The sequence below is a fragment of the Leptidea sinapis genome, chromosome 2 (genome assembly GCF_905404315.1).
Source record: "Leptidea sinapis chromosome 2, ilLepSina1.1, whole genome shotgun sequence".
In the NCBI taxonomy this organism is placed as follows: domain Eukaryota; kingdom Metazoa; phylum Arthropoda; class Insecta; order Lepidoptera; family Pieridae; genus Leptidea; species Leptidea sinapis.
This window is the reverse complement of record NC_066266.1, coordinates 3,769,988-3,790,122: the sequence shown is the minus strand read 5'-3', so window position 1 is coordinate 3,790,122 and position 20,135 is coordinate 3,769,988. Positions and strand designations below refer to the sequence as shown.

Below are 20,135 nucleotides of genomic sequence, written 5' to 3'. Positions count from 1 at the left end.
AATATTTTAGTAAACTCTATATATAGTCATGTATTACGTAATTGTTGTACTTGAGACTCACTGTTCACTGTAATAATCTGCGAATTATCATCCCGGCGAAGGAATACTTTTCCGAAGTTTGGCCAGCAATATTTATATTTATGTGACAATTTTAAATCTCTAGCTAGAAAATACAGCCTGGCTCCTTTCGGTGTGAGGTTTTCCGATATGAAAATCGGTATATCTGTGTTTGTTTGAAGACCTAGATGTTTTGCACATAGTTTCTTGCTTTTGTTTCTGTTGTTATATAATTTAGCCGATTTAATGAGTTCAGTTTTTGTGAAAGTATTAGTAAATTCAACAATCATAGTACTGTTATTTGCCTTTTTATTTTTAATATTTATAATATCCTTTATTTCGGCTTGTGTAATACTCATATCTAAATTATTAGCCAAATTTTGTACCATCTTTATGAGATGCTGTTTATTTTCAGCCCCTTTGAGAGGCACGTTTTTTATTTCAATATTATTCTTCCTTTCAGTTCTTTGACTCTCTTCAAGCATGTTTTCTAGAAGAGTGATGTATTCCATGTCCCTTTTGACTTGAGTTTCGAGAGACGCTATCTTTTTTTGGAAGTCTGAATTTTGGTCGCTTAGGAATGTAATACTTTTTTGAATACCTTCGTTTACTTGTTGTATATCCTTCAATGCAGTTAAAATGGATTTTATTTGTTCATTATTATTTTTTTGTGAGTCGAGAAACAGCTCTTTCATTTCTTTCATCTCATTTTTAATATCCTTCCTTAGTTCTAATAGCTCGACATTTATCTCTTCATTTTGATAGTTTTCTCGCTTTCTCTTACTCCAGTTACCCCTGGCACTGACATATGAGAGTGAGGTGATATCGCTAGCTGCGGAAGCTTGATTCAATTCCGGCACAGAGCTAGACCTTTCAGGCGATCTATGTAGTGGCATGTTTAACTTTTTGTTATAATATAATGATAAGTAATTAAGCAATGAAATATGATTTTCCGAATAAGTAACATATAAATTATTATTATTTTCTTCTTAAAATTATTTAAGCACTATTTTACTCAAATTGGATACGGAATAACTAAGTGATTATTGATAATACAAATTATAATAATATAAACTAACAGAATATCTTCCCAGGAAATGAACCTTTTATCAATATTTTACGATTACGTCTCTTTGCCACAGAATATTTATTAATAAGCTCGAAGTACCTGTACAGATTATGAATAATCCTAACGATGGCACATCGGTACAAAGTTATTTATAGTTTACACTTTTAAAAGTACCCTCCACTGAATACGGCTCACTAGAGTTTTTGTACACAAAACTGAGAAAGTATTTTACAGTAACGTATTATGCACTGTGACTATTGTAACAAAATAACTTCCAAGCGTGTATTCGAATGTATCTCTTTACAAAGTTCAAGTCTTCTTCTTTAATCACACAACATACCTGTAGGCTTAATAGTGAGGTATTATTTTGATTGTGCTTTGTGCTAGATCCACTGGTAAATCTGGGTCAACATCAATGAATGTTGAAACAAGGACACCAATCAACGTTTTGAAAACTGAGGTAACATTAATTTAACAATAGTTATAATTTTAAATTTAAATTTTAGCGGAGGCTCACTTTCACATCAATAATGGCGGTAACGAAGAGGATATGGTATCGCAACTTTAGTATTAACGCGATAACACGGTAAACGATGACTACAGCACATCACTACACTGTAGACGCGCGAGGCGAGGAGTGCGGACAGCGGGGGGAGATGCTTCCGCACTTAACCTCAGGCCCCGACTGCATTCAACTTGCGCGATAATTGTAATTAATACAGTTATAATGTATATTAATAGCTTACATGTCTTTAGCACACATACACACTTTTGTTATTTAACATAGTATAGCATTGCTTGATTTATGAATATTATCAACTAGCATTACGCTCCGCTTTCGTTTAGCTTTAAATAGTGATTTAATTGAAGTAAGTCGGAAGAAAAACGTGCTCTCGAAACGGCTTTAGCCGTTTACGCTACCCTTGTGGTTAGTGATATATAAATACAACATTCTACAATGATAATGATGTCTGTTTGCCATTATGGGTATACATTAGCACCTTTATAGGTATATTAACAAAAACTTATTATTCACAGGTAAATCAGCAGGACATGGCTCGTTTCAGGAATAAAATGATTTTAGTTTATATTTTTTACGTATTTACGAACTGGCAACAATACTAACGTCAAAGTTATTGCATAGTCCAACATAGAAGGTTGACTTTTACAACCCGCATATAGCGCTAGATACTAAAAGTTATAAATCTTTGATGATTTAAAAGAGAGGCAATGATTTGGTCAAATGTATAACTGTGATAATCATTTGTGTCAATAATTTATAACTTAAAAGATCCGCTCCGATCAGATTCCTTCGACAAGGAAAACGCATGGGTCGATGTCTATTTTTATCCTAAACGTACAATTGGAGGGTATTGCATCGATTGTCGGAGATCAATTGACCATAAAAATGTCAACATCCGTTCGTTCCCTGGCTGCCGCGACAGGCTCCTTTGGCTGTATTTGACTTTTTCACAAACCGCGATGTGTTAGCTCAACGGCTTGCTACGAATAATACCTGCGTCTCCCAATGCTGCATGGTGTCCCGCTTAGCTCTAAGCTCGTCCAGCTCCATCTCTAGTTGTCGCCTTTCCGCTTGCCAGCGTCTGCCGTTCTCTGCCATCTATTAGCATCATAAATTTTTAAAAATTAAATAATTAAAATAAAATAAATAAAAACGCATATATACATAATTGTATTAAAGTAGTGCATAGTAACTTTATATTGAACTTAAAACAGTAGCAATTAACATCTCAAACCGAGTACATGTAATTCATTACCTTCAAGCTATTAAAGTCCTACCACTACCACTCTTACAATATAAATATATAATAGTACACAGTGGTCCTTCGAGCCGAGTGACCGATATTGAGTTTCTCATCTCTTACGTCAGTGCACAATAATTATTAGTGGCGAAATACTCTGTTTGAGCAATAAAAATAATGTCTAATGCAATTATGTATTTTTATGAAATTTCCTAGTCTCGAGCGAAAACGCGTCACGTCACGCCTCAGAAAACAAAAATTACAATCAAAACTTCAAGCGACACGGCGATGATTATTGAGCTGTGACCTCATTTATACTTATTTTTACATTATTGATATCTTAATATCAATGTTAAAATCGAAATTGATCAAAACCATTAATTTTCTTTAATTTATTCATGCTGTCGACATGCCCACTAATGCCAACAGCCTTCAGATCGAAACACAGTAATGCTTAGACATTACTGCTTTACTGCAGAAAAAGGCGCCCATGATCTAGCCGGCATCCTGTGCAAAGCAGAAAAATGCTCTCAGTCGCCTCTTGCCCTTGAGCCTGGGACTTCCCTATCCTTTTTATGCCCTGGGGAAGCATAGGGCAAATGCCAGTCACAGGTAATATGGTTCTGAACTATATTGTAACTTAAACAATACATTACCTGCACTAAATAACTGAGGTGAAACTTACCGCATCCAAGTCTTTGGCCAATTTCCTGTTTTCATTGATCAGCATCTGTTTGTCCTCACTGTCGGTCAGTTGCTCGAGACGACGATTCTCCAGTTTGTCCTTGGACGATTGTAACTGCGAAACGATTAATATTTTTCAATTAATATTTTTTAAGTCTTTAGTTCTGGGAATAAAGCTAAATTTTTATTACTGCTAAAAGCTTCAGACGTGCAACACTTCATGTTGAACAAAGCCGAAAAGTGGGCTTCGACGAAACTGGACGTCATAAATATAGCACGACAATTCTTCAAGCCGGCCCACATTGTAGCGCTCTACAAAGTGCAGGTCCGGTTACACATGGAGTATTGCTGTCATCTCTGGTCTGGCGTACCCCAGTATCAGCTCGATGTATTTGACCGCGTGTGACGAGAGCAGCAGAATTGTCTAACCACCCAGGGCCTAATACTCTGTGAATGGTTTAATAACTTTGCGTAGTGTAGAGACGTCGCTTCATTGTGTCTTCTACCGCATTGGTTGGGAGTGTTCCGAAGAGCTGTTTCACCTGATTCCTGTCGCCGAATTCCACCTTCGTACGACACGCCACAAATTAGGATATCAACCAATATCAGGATGTGTGGCCGTTCTCCACAGTGCGGTTTTCAAGGAGCTTTCTTCCACGTACTACAAAGCTGTGGAATTAGCTTCCTTGTGCGGTGTTTCCGGGACGATACGACATGTGCACCTTCAAAAAAAAACGTACACCTTCCTCAAAGACCAGCAGCGCTCCTCTTGTGTTGCAAGATAATGTAGGCGGCATCTCGTGGAAATTACCATTACGATAAAGGGGCTATTATTGTGTTATAGTAACATTTTTAGTTAAATATTATATATTAATGTATGTGGGCTGATTTCACCTCTCTAGATAGCCTGTCCCTCATGGCGTCGGTTTCGTGCAGCTGTTCGCGCAGAGCCGACAGCTCGGCCGTGTACCGCGCCTGTTGTTGTGCCACTGACTCTGCATATTGAGCCTACAAACATATTGAAGTCAAACATCCATTATTATTAAAACAAGGCTTTTTATATCTTATGTTATGGTAATGTATTTTATCTACACCCATTCTTTAAATCCTCTATTAAAGATTCTGAAACAGTTAGCTTATTGCCCAAATTAAAACACCCAATGTCCTAATAACCATTACATCATCCAAATGAGTGTTGTAATATTGTACTGAATTTCATAACAACAATCCTATGTTTTTTTTTCGATCCCTTCATGCGCAAAGAGTTTCAACAGTCAGATACATACATTCTTATTGCTCGATGCGTGGTATCTGTATGAATTTAAAAAAAAAGAACCTTTTCGTTTACGCGCGTTCCACACTATCAGAACGTCGCGCCGTAAAAAAATTAGGTCATTCGAAGCCCCGCCATTTTACATCGATATATTGTTTTCTTTACAAAAAAATAGGCAATACAAGTTTTGACAGCACACCGCCAGATATTTTAAACGCTGCAAAAGAACATAATTTTCAAGTGAATTTTAATAATTGCACTATACAAAATGTAAATTACTACTTAAAATAAATAATTCTTTCATTAATGCTTAGTTTATTTGTCAGTTATGGATGATATTAGGTTACTACTACGACAGGCTGTTTTAATGTTAGCAGTAAACAAACTGTTCTAGAATATTTTAGAGGATTCATATTCTGGATGTAGATAAAGTCTTGTATGCAACTGTTGTTAATTAGGTATTAAAACACTCATGTGATACTATTATCACAGTCGGCTTCGCCCCGTGTGATAAACCCACATTCGAGTTTTAATACCCCTTATTACACAACAGTTGCATATATAACAAAGAGTCATCTCCGTTTCTTCTCCCACATATTTACAAATACCCACGCAAATAAAGAAATGTTTTCTTTTTATAATATAGCATGAGATAGTGTACCTCAAGGGCTTCAATGTCAGCCTGCAGTTTGGCCACGTCTGCCGCAGTAGACGAGGGAGACACGGCCAGGGGCGAAGCGCCCGCCTCGACACGTTGAAGCCGAAGAGACTCCTCGCGAAGTTTTCTTTCCTGCAAATGCGTATTCGGTTCAAACTCATGAATGAATATTTTTTATCCATCAGACTAATGACCCGAATTCGGGGGCTCGGAAGAATTCGACCTGCGCCCTGTGCTTCTTCGGGGCATAAAAATAATAGGGAAGTCCCAGACCCAATGGTGTGGATAGAGGCGAATAAGGGCATTTACTAGTAGGAGGCTCTTTTACACAGGATGCCGGTTAGATTATAGGTGTCACAACGGCGCCTTTTTGACTGCACTCAACTTACTGTATGTATATTGTACAGAAATTATTGTTGGCCGCAACTGGTCATGCCTTTGGGCTAGATAGCTTGCGTAAACATATGCCAATAAAAAAAAATAAGCACACGCACCTTGGTGGCCTCAGCCAGAGCGGTGTCTAGTCTCGCCTCAAGTTCACGTCGCATCTTGTCCGCCCGTCTTATATCCTGCCGCAATGAGTCTATCTTCTGCATCGCCACTTCCAATTCTTCCTCTTTATCGCGTACCTACAATTGTAATTATTAAAGTCTTCCTCTTTATCGCGTGCCTACAATTGTAATTATTAAAGTATTCGACTTTATCGCGTACCTACAATTGTACCTAATTATTAAAGTATTACACTTTACCACATGCCTACAATTGTAATTATTAAAGTATTCGACTTTATCGCGTACCTACAATTGTACCTAATTATTAAAGTATTACACTTTACCACATGCCTACAATTGTAATTATTAAAGTCTTCCTCTTTATCGCGTGCCTACAATTGTAATTATTAAAGTCTTCCTCTTTATCGCGTGCCTACAATTGTAATTATTAAAGTATTCGACTTTATCGCGTACCTACAATTGTACCTAATTATTAAAGTATTACACTTTACCACATGCCTACAATTGTAATTATTAAAGTCTTCCTCTTTATCGCGTGCCTACAATTGTAATTATTAAAGTCTTCCTCTTTATCGCGTGCCTACAATTGTAATTATTAAAGTATTCGACTTTATCGCGTACCTACAATTGTACCTAATTATTAAAGTATTACACTTTACCACATGCCTACAATTGTAATTATTAAAGTCTTCCTCTTTATCGCGTGCCTACAATTGTAATTAATAAGGTCTTAATCATTATCGTGTGCCTAATATTGTAATTATTAAAGTCTTCCTCGTTATCGCGTGCCTACAATTGTAATCATTAAAGTATTCGTCATTATCGCGTACCTAAAATTGTAACTAATTATTAAAGTATTCCACTTTATCACATGCCTACAATTGTAATTATTAAAGTCTTCCTCTTTATCGCGTGCCTACAATTGTTATTATTAAAGTATTCGACTTTATCGCGTAGGTACCTACAATTGTACCTAATTATTAAAATATTCCACTTTATCGCGTGCTTACAATTATAATTATTAAAGTCTTCCTATTTATTGCGTGCCTACAATTGTAATTATTAAAGTATTCGACTTTATCGCGTAGGTACCTACAATTGTACCTAATTATTAAAATATTCCACTTTATCGCGTGCTTACAATTATAATTATTAAAGTCTTCCTATTTATTGCGTGCCTATAATTGTAATTATTAAAGTATTCCTCTTTATTGTGTACCTACAATTGTCCCAACTGTAACAATCATTTACCTGTCGCGACAGCTTCTGTTTCTGTTGCCTCAGCTCCGACAATTTGTCCGTCACCTCGTTGTACTCCGTCATCGCGAGCTTGCGCTGTGACACCGCGTCCTTCAACTCTTTATCCTGTCACGAAATATAGCAGATTAATAGACGAGTTAGCGCCTTTTCATACGTCCCGATTGCCTTGTTTGCGGTGCTGCAAACGGTCGTCAGTAACCCTATTGTTATAACAAACCGAGAATAGGTTCGAAGCGATCATAGTTCAAAAAGCTAAACCCTTTCTTGTAGCACAAATTGACGGTTCAGTTCCGATTCTCGTGAAGTTACGTTCCGATTTAGGGAAATTGCACGATGCGTACTCTCGTAACAAGATCGAAAGTCAACTGTTGGGAGATACGTATTCTGCAAAAATTTTTGAATTGTTTTGGTTGAGTTGACAACTTAAAACTTTATATTATAATAGTGTATACAATAACCCTTTTAATAATAGTAGAAATACCTTGAGGATATGAAAGCAGCATTAGTAATTATTAGTTTTTTTTTATAGAATAGGAGGACAAACGAGCGTACGGGTCATCTGTTGTTAAGTGATCACCGCCGCCCACAATCTCTTGCAACACCAGAGGTGTTGCACACCTTTAAGGAAGGTGTACGCGCTTTTTTTGAAGGTACCCATGTCGTATCGTCCCGGAAACACCGCACAAGGAAGCTCATTTCACAGCTTTGTAGTACGTGGAAGAAAGCTCCTTGAAAACCGCACTGTGGAGGACCGCCACACATCCAGATAGTGGGGATGATATCCTAACTTGTGATACGACAAATAGGGTTTTTTTAGTGGTAAACGCGCAAACTTGAGTCTTGGACAAGGTTCAATTTATCCCCCAGATAATTTATTCCGCGACCTTCTCAAGAGAGGACTCGATAGAAGACACAAGTTTCTCCCGGCACTGGTCGATATTTGTTCGAAAATTATTACTAAAAAATTCAAAAAAATAAGGCTTACTTGCAACCGGAGCTTCTCGAGCGAGTCCATTTTATCCTTCAACAATTCCTCCTTTTCCAGATTTATGTTTTCAATTGTGCTCTCCAGATCTCGCAATTTCACAACCAAATCCTGAGATGCGTCCTAAATTTAAAAAAAAATATATTGATATATAACCAAAGTTAAATTATGCATTTCAATTTCTTACAAAATATGCACTTTCTTGTTTGGATTTTCTTATAGATGATGAAACTCTTGCCATCGTTTATTCGAGACTGAACTGGATGTAGTTCCTAAAAACGTTCCAAGCCACATGCATCACATTTTAAGGAATTCGTGTTTAAAGTTTAATCAATATTAGTGTATTCCATACATTTGGGTTGGGCTACTAAGTCATGATTTCATTTAAAGAGTGACAGCAGGGCTGCTATGTTTTAACAGTCCGTTAATATGAATCACGTGACCAGTTGTGTGTTCTTAACTCAATTTGGACATGATTGTGGTTTGGAACGTTTTTCTGGAATTACGTCCAATTCAATTCAAGAATTTAATTCGATTTACTGAGCGAGTAGTACGGGACATCACTCCACTCATCCTGATGCAGGAACTCTGAATGGTCCGAAATTAGTTGGTAATGCCGACACCTACCAACACCGACAAACCTTTTAGTTTTTTAGTTTTAGACAAACAAAGTTTATAATGTCCCAAGTAAGTTTTAATAATTTATCAGTATGTTTGATTGATTATTCCATATGAAATTTTAACGTTTAATGAGTTTTCAATAAATTTCAATTTATGCAAAGACTGTGACAGATAATAAGTGTTTTTATATGAAAATAAGGGATGTGCCGAGCAGGACGTTCAGCTGATGCTCATTAATACGCCCTGCAAATTACAATGCAGTGCCGCTTAGGATTATTGAAAACCCCAAAAATTCACATAAGACATAAGAATTTAAGTAACTTCACTAGCTTCGGCGCCCTTCAGACCGAAACACAAAAATGCATACACATTACTGTTTCACGGCAGAAAATGGCGCCATTGTGGTACCCACAATCTAGCCGGCTTCCTGTGTAAAGGCTCCTCTCGCTAGTGCTCCACTTGATTGTTCCGTTTTGAAGCTTTAGGAATCAAAGTGTTATGTAGATGTGGCTATACCTGCGCAATAGACGATGTGTTCGAAGTGTCGTATCGTTTGAGCTGGGCCTCCAACTCCGCATTCCTCTTCTTGATCGTCGAAAGCTCTTCACGGAGTTGTATTGATTCATCTTGACAACAAATTTAATAATTAGATATAATGTTCGTATTCCAACAATACACAAACACCTTTCCTATTCCAATCCTCGCGCGTTGTAATAGGGATTTGCCAGTATCTGACGTCACTAAGATGGCGGCCCGTCCCCATTCCAGCGCGCGTTATATTTAGCGCAAATCATTGTACAGCGATCGGAAACAGCTCTTGTGTAACGTCAATGTAATGGACTCACCGTTTCCAGGCTCATGCTGCGAGGCCCTCAGCTCCGCGATGGTCTGCGCCAGGAGAGCGTTCTCTCGCTCCAGGGCTTTCAAAGCCACGCGGTCACTGGCGTTCGACGGTGCCTATTACATACATTAAACATTTAATAAATACTGTTCACGAATTAAAAACGCAACCTCTCGTGTTCCGTCCGAGTGCTCTTACCAACTGAGCCAACCGTTCGAGTGACGCATGGTTCGTAAGTATTGGTATATCTTGTTTTACTCTCAGGTTATCTCTACATCTACCTTTACGAACCACGGACGGTTGGCTCAGTTGGTAAGACGTGTCAAAGTTATATAAATAAACACAACAGTCGCAATTCGCTGTTCCTTCGCGTCTCGCATTCGCTCTCTGCTTGACGTCATACATACAAAGCCAGCTAATACAAATATTTCGCTCGCGTTAGGTTTGTACTGGTGTGACACGCTTTTAGGTTCGCCACGTATTCGGTTGTTTTCACTTTTCTATGTGACTAGATTCAAACGATACTATACATTACAAAATAAAAACGCTTCGCCACGCTTTCGGTTCGCTGTCTGTTTGACAATAGCTGTACGTAGAAAAAATACTCGATATTGTCACGAATATTACAGGTAAAATAAATAATATGCGCCTACATACATATTCGTTATCGCTATAAACACTAATTCCATCAAAAATATTACTAGTAAACCAAGTCTCACAACTCAGTTCTTCTAGCGTAAGAGGTTTCGACATCTATGTAATACCAAGTCGGGTCAACTTATTAAGTCCCTACAGGGGTCTTTCTTTATTCATAGTATTATGTCCTATGGTATATTGCTATGGGGCAACGCTGCCGATATGAATACAATATTTGTGCTGCAGAAGAGGGCTATTCGCGCTATTTATAACCTAGGTCCTAGAAAATCATTGAGAGCAAAATTCAAAGAAATTAACATCTTGACTGTTGCTTCTCAATATATTTTTGATAATGTAATGTATGGTCATAACCATAATGTTAACACCAGGAACAGACATAAACTGATGATTCCTACTACTCGGCTAAGTCGAGTTAGTAAGTCTTTTGTGGGGCGATGTATATGCTTTTACAACAAGATCCCAGAAAATGTTCAAAACAAAGGTGTTACGTTATTCAAAGAATTGTTAAAAAACGTTTGTGTGGTAAAGGTTACTATAACATAAATGACTTTCTTAATGATACCACAGATTGGGAATGGAGCGACCGCTTCAGGCTATTAAATAATAAGTTTAATTGTACAATGTTACTTTAATTGTAAAACATATTTTTGATGAAAAAAAAAAGCCCGCTGAGTTTGTTGCGCCCATTCTTCTCAGGCCTGAGGCATTCACTTTGGAATGGGTGGTAGTTTTTTTGACTTTCACATCCTATTTTGAATAAAAATATTTGAATTTGAATTCGGTTATTACTGACATCATCTTATAGTGACCATATCAATATTGAAAATCTTTTGTGATCTAAGTAAATAGATTAACTTGGCCATCTCATGCAAACACACTGTATCTTTTTATTTTTTATTATATACAAAATGTATCTCACAAGTAATACATATAATTTAAATTAGATTGTTGAGTGCAATTGAAAATTTGTTAATAAATTTGAAGATCTATGTCTGCTAGAAGTGCCTTAAGAGTTTTGATGATCAGTTGAAATTGAATGAAATTTGAAATATACCGTGTTTATTCAATGCCTAGTTGGTTAATGAATATTCAGGCTTCAAGCTATATCCACAACGCTGTTAAGCGGGTCGAAAATTGCCTGAACTGCTGCGAGAAAAGTATTGTAAGACTTGACGGGGGCAATGCCGTTAACACAGATTACTTAGGGTATGTTCCGATATGCACTGCGACCACTGTACAGTGTGACGTCAATTTAGTATACTGTGAAGCCTTTCCTTTATAGTTAGTTATACTGGTTACTATTTAAAACGGAACGCAATCCCGTATACTGTCACCCGCATTTTTTGACACAGTTTAAAAGTTTTAAAAGTTTACTAGTTCATTAAAAAAACTGTTGTTGGAGTACTGTCAAATTAAAATTATTTGGGATTAAACTGTAGGTATTGTTTATAACACGTTAGGACTGATCACGTGATCAAAGTACTGCGAGTACCTTACCTCGAAAACGCCAGTACTCACAGTAGAATATGGCGGCGATTTATGACGTCATATATTTCCCTAGTGTACTGCGGCAGTATACTGTCAGTCCATAACGGAACGACTTTTCTACAGTGATAGCACTGTGCAGTGCTTGCAGTGCAAATCGGAACTTACCGTTAATATTTTGGATCACATGCGTAAACGCGACGTTGCAAAGCAAAATTGACAAAAACAAGATCAGATTTGGTATCATTGGTGGTGAAAATATAGGTGTAGTCATATTAATTAAATTAATTTTAATACTACTTTTTATTTTAAAGTATCTATGTATTCTATTATCGACCATTATATGAGACCTATGCATATACAATATTTAAAAATAACTTTTTAAAGGATTAAAACGCGTTTAATTGTAATCATGCTTTTACATTAGATTTTTGCGTAAATTGACATTTTTATTATTATTAAAACTGCGGTTTTTTAATATCTGGAAAGAACTCGAAACGTCGGGTTAACGAAAATGTATGTCTAATGTAAAAACACAGTTATAATTACACGCGTTTAAAATGTGGAAAAGTGTTTAATTTAAATGTGAAAACTCGCATTGTTCAAAGAAATTGTTATATATACATTATGATAATGAATTGTTTATTATATGTAGAATCCACTGTATCTCCAGACTTAAACGGGCACAGCTGAAAATCAGTGCCGGAGGTCTTTTACCAATCGGAAGCCAAAGTTTCGTCCGAAACGAAAGAACGACAAACTTCAAATTAAATCCTATTACCAAAGAACTTTGGATCCGTATAGTGCGGACGGATTTCGTTTTGGAAACATACACATAACCATAAAAAATTAAGTCCTAGTTACGACCTTGTTAATCTCAAACAACGAAAAAGTTAATGTCAAGTGAATTTGGGAATAAGGTAAACGAAAGACAAAATGTATAATCGCGAACCTCGTATCGATCTTCGGATCCGGAACACTTTTGTAATTGAAAAATAAACGATCCGTCAATGGAAAGTTCGTATTTCGATTTTGGTAATAGGGCTGCTGTTTCATAGCCACGGCCGTGTCATAGATAATTCTCCGTGATCCATTTCCAGCATTGCACAGGAAATCTCCAATGTTAAATCAATCACTATTTAAATACGTTCTTTTTCGGTTTATCTTATTCTTATTATTAAATGCATCCTGTGAGTATTTTGAGAAATAAATGTTTTTCTTTCTTTCTTCCTTTCACTGAAGAATGTTAATGGGTATGCGAAATTGTATACACTGGTCATTGTTTCATTTCAAAATACCTATTAGTTTAGATTTTACACACATTTGCCGTGCGGGCACGCAGCCGCTGTGTGACGTCACAGGTCAACATTCACTCTTTTATTTCCTTATTTAGTGGTTGCGTTTTTACACTTCGGCACAACACATGACTTTCTTATATTTAAATTAAACATTTCAAACAATATTTGCGTAATGTCCTAGTGACCTGTACCGGAGCGCGCAAAGTACTATGCGAGTGTTGGACTTATGACGTCACATGTAACGAGCACCGGCCGGTTGAAACTTTTGCCATGCGCATGTGTTTACAATTTTTTTTATGAAAATAAGAAACAAGACGAGCAGGACGTTCAGCCAATGGTTATTGATACGCCCTGCCGATAACGATGCAATGCCGCTCAGGATTTTTAAAAAATCCAAAAATTCTGAGCGGCACTACAATTGCACTAAGTCTCATTTGCCCAGTAATTTCACTAGCTACGACGCCCTTCAGGCCGGAATACAGTAATGTTTACACATTACTGCTTCACGGCAAAATAGGCGCCGTTGTGGTACTCATAATCTAGCTGGCATCCTGTGCAAAGGAGCCTCCCACTGGTAAACATATTGTGGTATTTCATAACTCGGAAACTAATTGGAGTATCGAAATAATTTTTACATACCATTTTTATATTTTTTATAGAGAATACGAAACGCTTGAGTGAACATTTTTCAACATTTATTTTTGTTCAGAAAACATTATTATTACAACTATTACTTACTATACAACTTATTTTTAAGATACTTAAGTAGTTTTTAGTCAACTTAAATGCAATTACAGTCACTGTTATTGGTATGGAATGATGTGTTCTCCTATAATTGGTAGTACATACAAATGTTAAAATATGATGCCGCAGTTGCTCGTCGCACCACTTCGCTGCGGCGTATATTTGAGCGAAGCGAGGTAAACTAAGTCGTGTTCTAATGTAGAATAATTTGTAAAATATGTTTGTTTTTAATTATAATAATTGAATCAAGTCGAAATTCAAAATTCTGTCTCGACGGTTATGACCTAGAAATTTTGAGACTTTCTATGCGTTCAATTTTTTTTTAAATCGGTCCAGAAATGGCCGAGAAACAATTAAACACAGATATCAATTGGAGTCAACCGGCGAGAGCTCCGCTTAGCTTCGCTTCGCTCAATAAAGCATGTGTTAGATGTAAGTTAATACATACAACTTTTGGAGATCCATACAAATAAATAAATAAATTATTATTCGCTATGCAGTTACCTGATTGATGGCATTTTTGGCAGGGCTGAGTGGCGTTGGAGCCCCCAGATCGGACAGCGGCGATCCAGCCGTGAATGTGAATCCCACAAACGGCAGGTGGAGACCGGAAAACGCACCCGACGCCCGCGGTGGTGGAACTGCTTCTGATAATCTACACATACATACAAAAAGTTGAATTTTAAATTTTAAAATCATATTAATACTAGCCGTTCCCAACCGCTTCGCTGGGCGAATTTTAATAGGAAGGAACGTTGGAATTCGAAAAATAAGTATCCATAAACCATCAAGGATAAATTCCGCATCGAATGGTGGTAGTTTCATGTCGTTACGATCAGTGGTTTAGGCGTGATTGAGCCTCAAACAAGGACCATTTTCATTATATATATATATATATATATATATTTAGATAGAACATGTATATATTTGTATAGAGTATATAGATTGAGTACGAAGATGTTTGTGTGTGTTGTGTTGGCTCGGGTGTAATCGGCGTGAGGTGCGAGTGCGGTCGAGATAGGGCGCCGGGCTACCACGGAGCGGGGAGTCGAAGAAGAACAATCGAGCAAGTCTATATTTTGGCACTCTTAAACCTACTTATCGTAAGGTATCCGCGACTACAGACATCAAGGTCAAAGGTCAAAAAAAAATTATTTCACACATTTATTGCCAATATCTCGTTTCCTATGGGTATTTACGGTATTTGTAGTTGTATTATAAATATTGTAGAGGATTAAATTCCCCACAAATTTTGTCTAAACATTTATTTTTTTATCTTGACCACTATTTCGAGGTGAACTTTTAGTCCCGATAAAAAATACGCCGTTTAATGTTTATAAAATTATTGACAAAGATATAATTCTAAATAAAATAAAGGTTTATACAACCTTATACTTGACTACCCGAAATACTTCGCTCATTTTTCTAATATTCTCGGAATATACTTTTTTTTTTCAATAGAAGAGGATAAAAAATCAGAGCACACCAGAAGAGCTGCCAGCTATTTATGAACGTGGGATTCGATCTATTACAGTAACAGCTGACGGTCCTGATACCATAAGTATATGATAATAATGAAATTGAGTGGAATAAAAAGAGTCGACATCTGCAATAACTATCAACTTCAGAACCTCTGTTATCCGCGGGCAAAACATTTGGGATATCGTAGAAGCTCAAATAATTCTTGAACTCAATACATTGTGAGGCTCACCTTATATCTGTATCATCGACGTCAAAGTTGGAAGTGTCTGTGGGGCTGGCGACATCGGGAACGAACGGCGCGCTAGCTTCCCGTATACTCTCCCAATCCACGCCACTGAACCAGGGGTGACTCTGTCGACATGACGCGTACATAGTCAAAATGCCAATTAAAAGGTCGTCAAAAATCTCCGAGCGGTGTTCTATATACGTATACATTAACTTATACAGATAACATTAAAACGTTCATACAAATTTAAACCTTATTGCGTAGCAGTATTGTTTAAAGTCTATTGTAAACGCTCATAAGAAACTCATTGATAGTGGTGCGAAATAGGCGGACGTCTCTTTCGAACATATCGTCGGCGATGTATTTTTTTTTTTATATAATTATTGAACAAAATGATTAAAAACGTCAACTTAGGTACATAATTTTGTTAATTTAAAAGGGCACTTATCTGAAATACGACACTCCATTCTTTTAAAGTTTGGCTATGCTGTTATTTGGACCGCTTTTCACTGAACACTGTCATTGCGTGGCGCTGTATTCAAAGCGCTGTCAAAACATTACTTTATTTTTATCAAAATATGGGACGAGACGAGCAGGACGTTCAACTGGTGGTAATGGTGATACGCCTTGGCCATTACAATTCTTGACTATTGAATTTTTTTTTTAGTGAATAAGTGAAGCTAAGCATACCGCTGAACTGTCTGTGAGTAACGTCTGCTCGTAATAATGACTATAAGATCAGAGTAACGTATCACAAAACGACTTAATTCGTAGCGTTGTGCGATATTAAGAGACAGTAAGAGATTTGGGAATATACTTAGATTATAAAATGACTTTAACTCATCATATGGAAATAATTAAAGATAAGGCCCTTAAGCAATTGGGCTTTGTTAAACGTACCTGCAAAACTTTTTATAATATCAAATAAATTTTATATTTCGCACTTGTTAGAAGTCTACTAGAATATGCATCCAATATCAGGTCTCCACGCTATACAACTTACATACAAAAAATTAAAAACCGTACAAAAAAAAATCCTAAAATATTTATGTTACAAAGCATATCATCCCTACACGTCATACGATGAAGCATGTAGATATTTTAATATAGACCCATTGCAACACCGCCAAAACCAACAAGACGTAATGTTTCTAGATTATTTATTGTCAGTCAATACAAAATGTTCTGAATTATTAAGTGCCCTATCGTTTAATGTACCACAATATAGAACACGTCATACGAAATTCCTGGTTGCACCACGTACCATAAACAAATATTATAAAAACTCCATTATTTGCAGGATTCAAAATAATTACAATAATTATTATGATATTCTAGGTATCTTCATGTTAGAAAAGGATAAATTGAAGCGTGAAATTATTAAATTACACCAGTCTAAGGCACTGCCTTACGCATTTGTTTAAAATATATACATATTGTTATCTACTAACCACACACATACGCTTTCACACCCACACACAAACATACACACACTAAATACGGAACACAAGAGGCAGTTGTTCTGTAATATATCTTGTTATAAAACTATTGTAAAATAATATTGTCAATATGAGTAATCTAAAATGGCCTTAAGAATTATGTTTTATATTATTGTTTATAAACGTTTACTGTAACGCTGTTGATTACCATTAAATAAATAAATAAAAAAAATGAATATAACACTGATCACCCTGAACATAAAATTGGAAGATTTCATGTAGCTGTTACTAACAGGTTCACAACAGCTCAAATACACTGCTTTTCCTCAGAGTTATGTGCGACATTACCTACTACAAAACTTATGTTTGAGTAAAATTCTTACCTTAAAATCTTGAATGCCATTCTTGCCCAGTCTCGTCTCTGACGCACAGATCAATCGGCGTATCAGATCCATAGCTTCTTCAGATACCTGAAAATATATAGGAAATTGTCGTATCACATGACGTCATAATAGCCAGACACTCTTAAGCTATTGTCAAACAGACAGCGAACCGTAAGCGTGGCGAAACGTTTTCATTTTGTTATGTAAAGTATCGTTTGAATCTAGTCACATAGAAAAGCGAAAACAAACCGAATACGTGACGAACCGAAAGGCGTGTCACACGAGAACGTTCAGCTGATTATTGAAAAACCCAAAAATTCTGAGCGGCACTACAACTGCGCTCATCACCTTGACACATAAGATGTCAAGTCTCATTTGCCCAGTAATTTCACTACGGCGCCCTTCAGACCTAAACACAGTAATGCTTACACATTACTGCTTCACGGCATAATTAGGCACCGCTGTCGTAACCCACCGGCTGTGTGACCCATAATCTAGCCGGCATCCGGTGCAAAGGTGCCTCCCACTGGTGTAGCTGGCTTTGTATGCATCACGTCAAATACAGAGCGAAAGTGAGACGCGAAGCAAGAGCGTAGCACGACGGCTGTGTTTATTTACAAAACTTTGACAAAATTATGTTACCCAGTCTCGTCTCTGACGCAAATCAACCGGCGTACCAGGTCTATAGCTTCTTCAGGTACCTGAACATAAATAGGAAATGGCACGGGCGTCCCATAACGCTTCGCTTTCGGTTTGCTGTGCCTACTTTGTAGTTCGAAGCCTTCGCTTCGGTTCTCATTCTTCATACTTTCAGTTCGGTTCGGTTCGCATTTATGTTTGACAATATCTTAATGGGCCCTGGCCAGTTCAGCCAGCCAATACAAGCAAAAGTTTCCTGGGAAGGTCACAGACTTGACTGCAGCATTCGCTACGTGAACAGCTTGCTTCTTATAGAGGAGTGTCTATGGCATTTATTCACTGTGAATTTTGCAGGCAGAGAAGTTGTACGAAAATCTATTTTTATGAAAATAAGGGACGAGACGAGCAGGACGTTTAGTTGATGGTAATTGATACGCCCTGCCCATTACAATGCAGTGCCGCTGAGGATTCTTAAAAAACCCCAAAAATTCTGAGCGGCACTACAACTTGCACTCGTCACCTTGAGACATAAGATGTTAAGTCTCATTACTGCTTCACATCAGAAGTAGGCGCCGTTGTTGTACCCATAATCTGGCCGGCATCCTGTGCATAGGAGCCTCCCGCTAGTATACTAGAACTCACATCAAAACGAATTGTAAAGGAATCAATTTTGAGAAAATAAATGCCTTTTATGCCTTCTTATCTATAAGGTCACTCACTTGCGGCGCATGTTCATCAGGCGGAGGACAGTGGAAGCTGCGCGCGTGGTTCATAATCTTGCCGTAGGTCTCCACGAGAGACTCCGCGTAGAACGGCGTCTCCCCGAACAGCATCTCGTACATACAAACACCTGCAATACATTTTTATTCGTCACCGAGGATCGCACATTTAAAAAAAAATATGAGTAATATACATATACATACATACATTAACTAATTGACCCGGCAAACGTTGTTTTACCATATATATTATTTTAAGAGTTATACCGTTTCTTAGACATTGCAACATCACTTTCTTTTTCTACAATAAAAGATTTTTCTAAAATTAACTTAGTTTCTCCTTATTACATCAGCTACCTGCCAATAAAAGTCCCGTCAAAATCGGTCAAGCCATTTCAGCGATTAGCCGTAACATACAGACAGACTATGTTATTTGGTGTACTGTATATAGTATATTCATATAAATTTATTTTAAAGTTATTTCAATATTACAAACAGACACTCCAATTTAATTATATGTATAGATTAATAAGAATATATAGCGGATAAAGAAGTACGGAAAATAGGTACTCCTGGTCCAACTACTAATAATTCTTCATAATATTAAGATTGCCTAATCTTAAGAATGTAACATATTATATATTCTTTTGGTTTATATAGAATCCACTGTAATTGCAATATATGGAATCACTAGCTGACCCGACCGACGTTGTTCTGTAGATAATAAAAAGAAAATACTGTTCTAAAGCAATTTGCCAATAATATTTCAAAACATCAAGTATTATTTCGTAACGTATGCTCCCTGTTGTTATAATTAAATTGTTTCCAGCAGAGCTGTCAAAGCGTGCGTCACTAAAATCTCTCATAGAAAATATGTCCGTACAAAACAATTTTTGGAAATAAAAATAATTATGTGTCCCAAATCAAAATAAAAAGTATCCTATCTCTCAAGTTGGACTAAACTGCAATCCATGAAGTAATCCCCATGAACGGGTTGTTAGTATTTAGGAGTCCATCGCGGACAAAAAACGTGTCACGCAATTTATATATATGAGGATTTGCGGGCCTGCTTAGTGAGCATTAAATTTGTAATTTTTAGTTATAATGCGTAGGTATGCTATAACATGGTTTGAACACTAAATCGCATTGCTTGCGGCGGCGTCATGTGACGGGTAATCTCCTTCCGTCAAATATCTGCAAAGGGATCGATGGCTGGTCCATGCGTCAACTCGTGAACGGATGCTACTTGTGGTGTCAGGTCAACCTGTTATAGTTAACGAAACATTGTATTTGTTGGATGCAATTATTAATTGTGACAGTAATCACGACCATCATGTTCA

The 20,135-nt window shown here is 37.0% G+C and overlaps 1 protein-coding gene across 1 annotated transcript in view; it reads right to left on the bottom strand.

Annotated features, from left to right (window-relative positions):
* The window catches only part of LOC126975477 (serine/threonine-protein kinase Genghis Khan), an 88,658-nt gene that overhangs the window by 49,208 nt on the left and 19,315 nt on the right, over positions 1 to 20,135 (bottom strand). The window contains exons 11-23 of the mRNA XM_050823398.1: positions 18,796 to 18,926; positions 17,438 to 17,524; positions 15,619 to 15,740; positions 14,412 to 14,562; positions 9,728 to 9,839; positions 9,399 to 9,508; positions 8,262 to 8,384; positions 7,268 to 7,381; positions 5,999 to 6,133; positions 5,508 to 5,636; positions 4,468 to 4,581; positions 3,575 to 3,688; positions 2,643 to 2,747 (exon numbers count right to left, since the gene is read on the bottom strand). Coding sequence (XP_050679355.1) covers positions 2,643 to 2,747; positions 3,575 to 3,688; positions 4,468 to 4,581; positions 5,508 to 5,636; positions 5,999 to 6,133; positions 7,268 to 7,381; positions 8,262 to 8,384; positions 9,399 to 9,508; positions 9,728 to 9,839; positions 14,412 to 14,562; positions 15,619 to 15,740; positions 17,438 to 17,524; positions 18,796 to 18,926 — 1,547 coding nt within the window. The remainder of the gene's footprint in view (positions 1 to 2,642; positions 2,748 to 3,574; positions 3,689 to 4,467; positions 4,582 to 5,507; positions 5,637 to 5,998; positions 6,134 to 7,267; positions 7,382 to 8,261; positions 8,385 to 9,398; positions 9,509 to 9,727; positions 9,840 to 14,411; positions 14,563 to 15,618; positions 15,741 to 17,437; positions 17,525 to 18,795; positions 18,927 to 20,135) is intronic.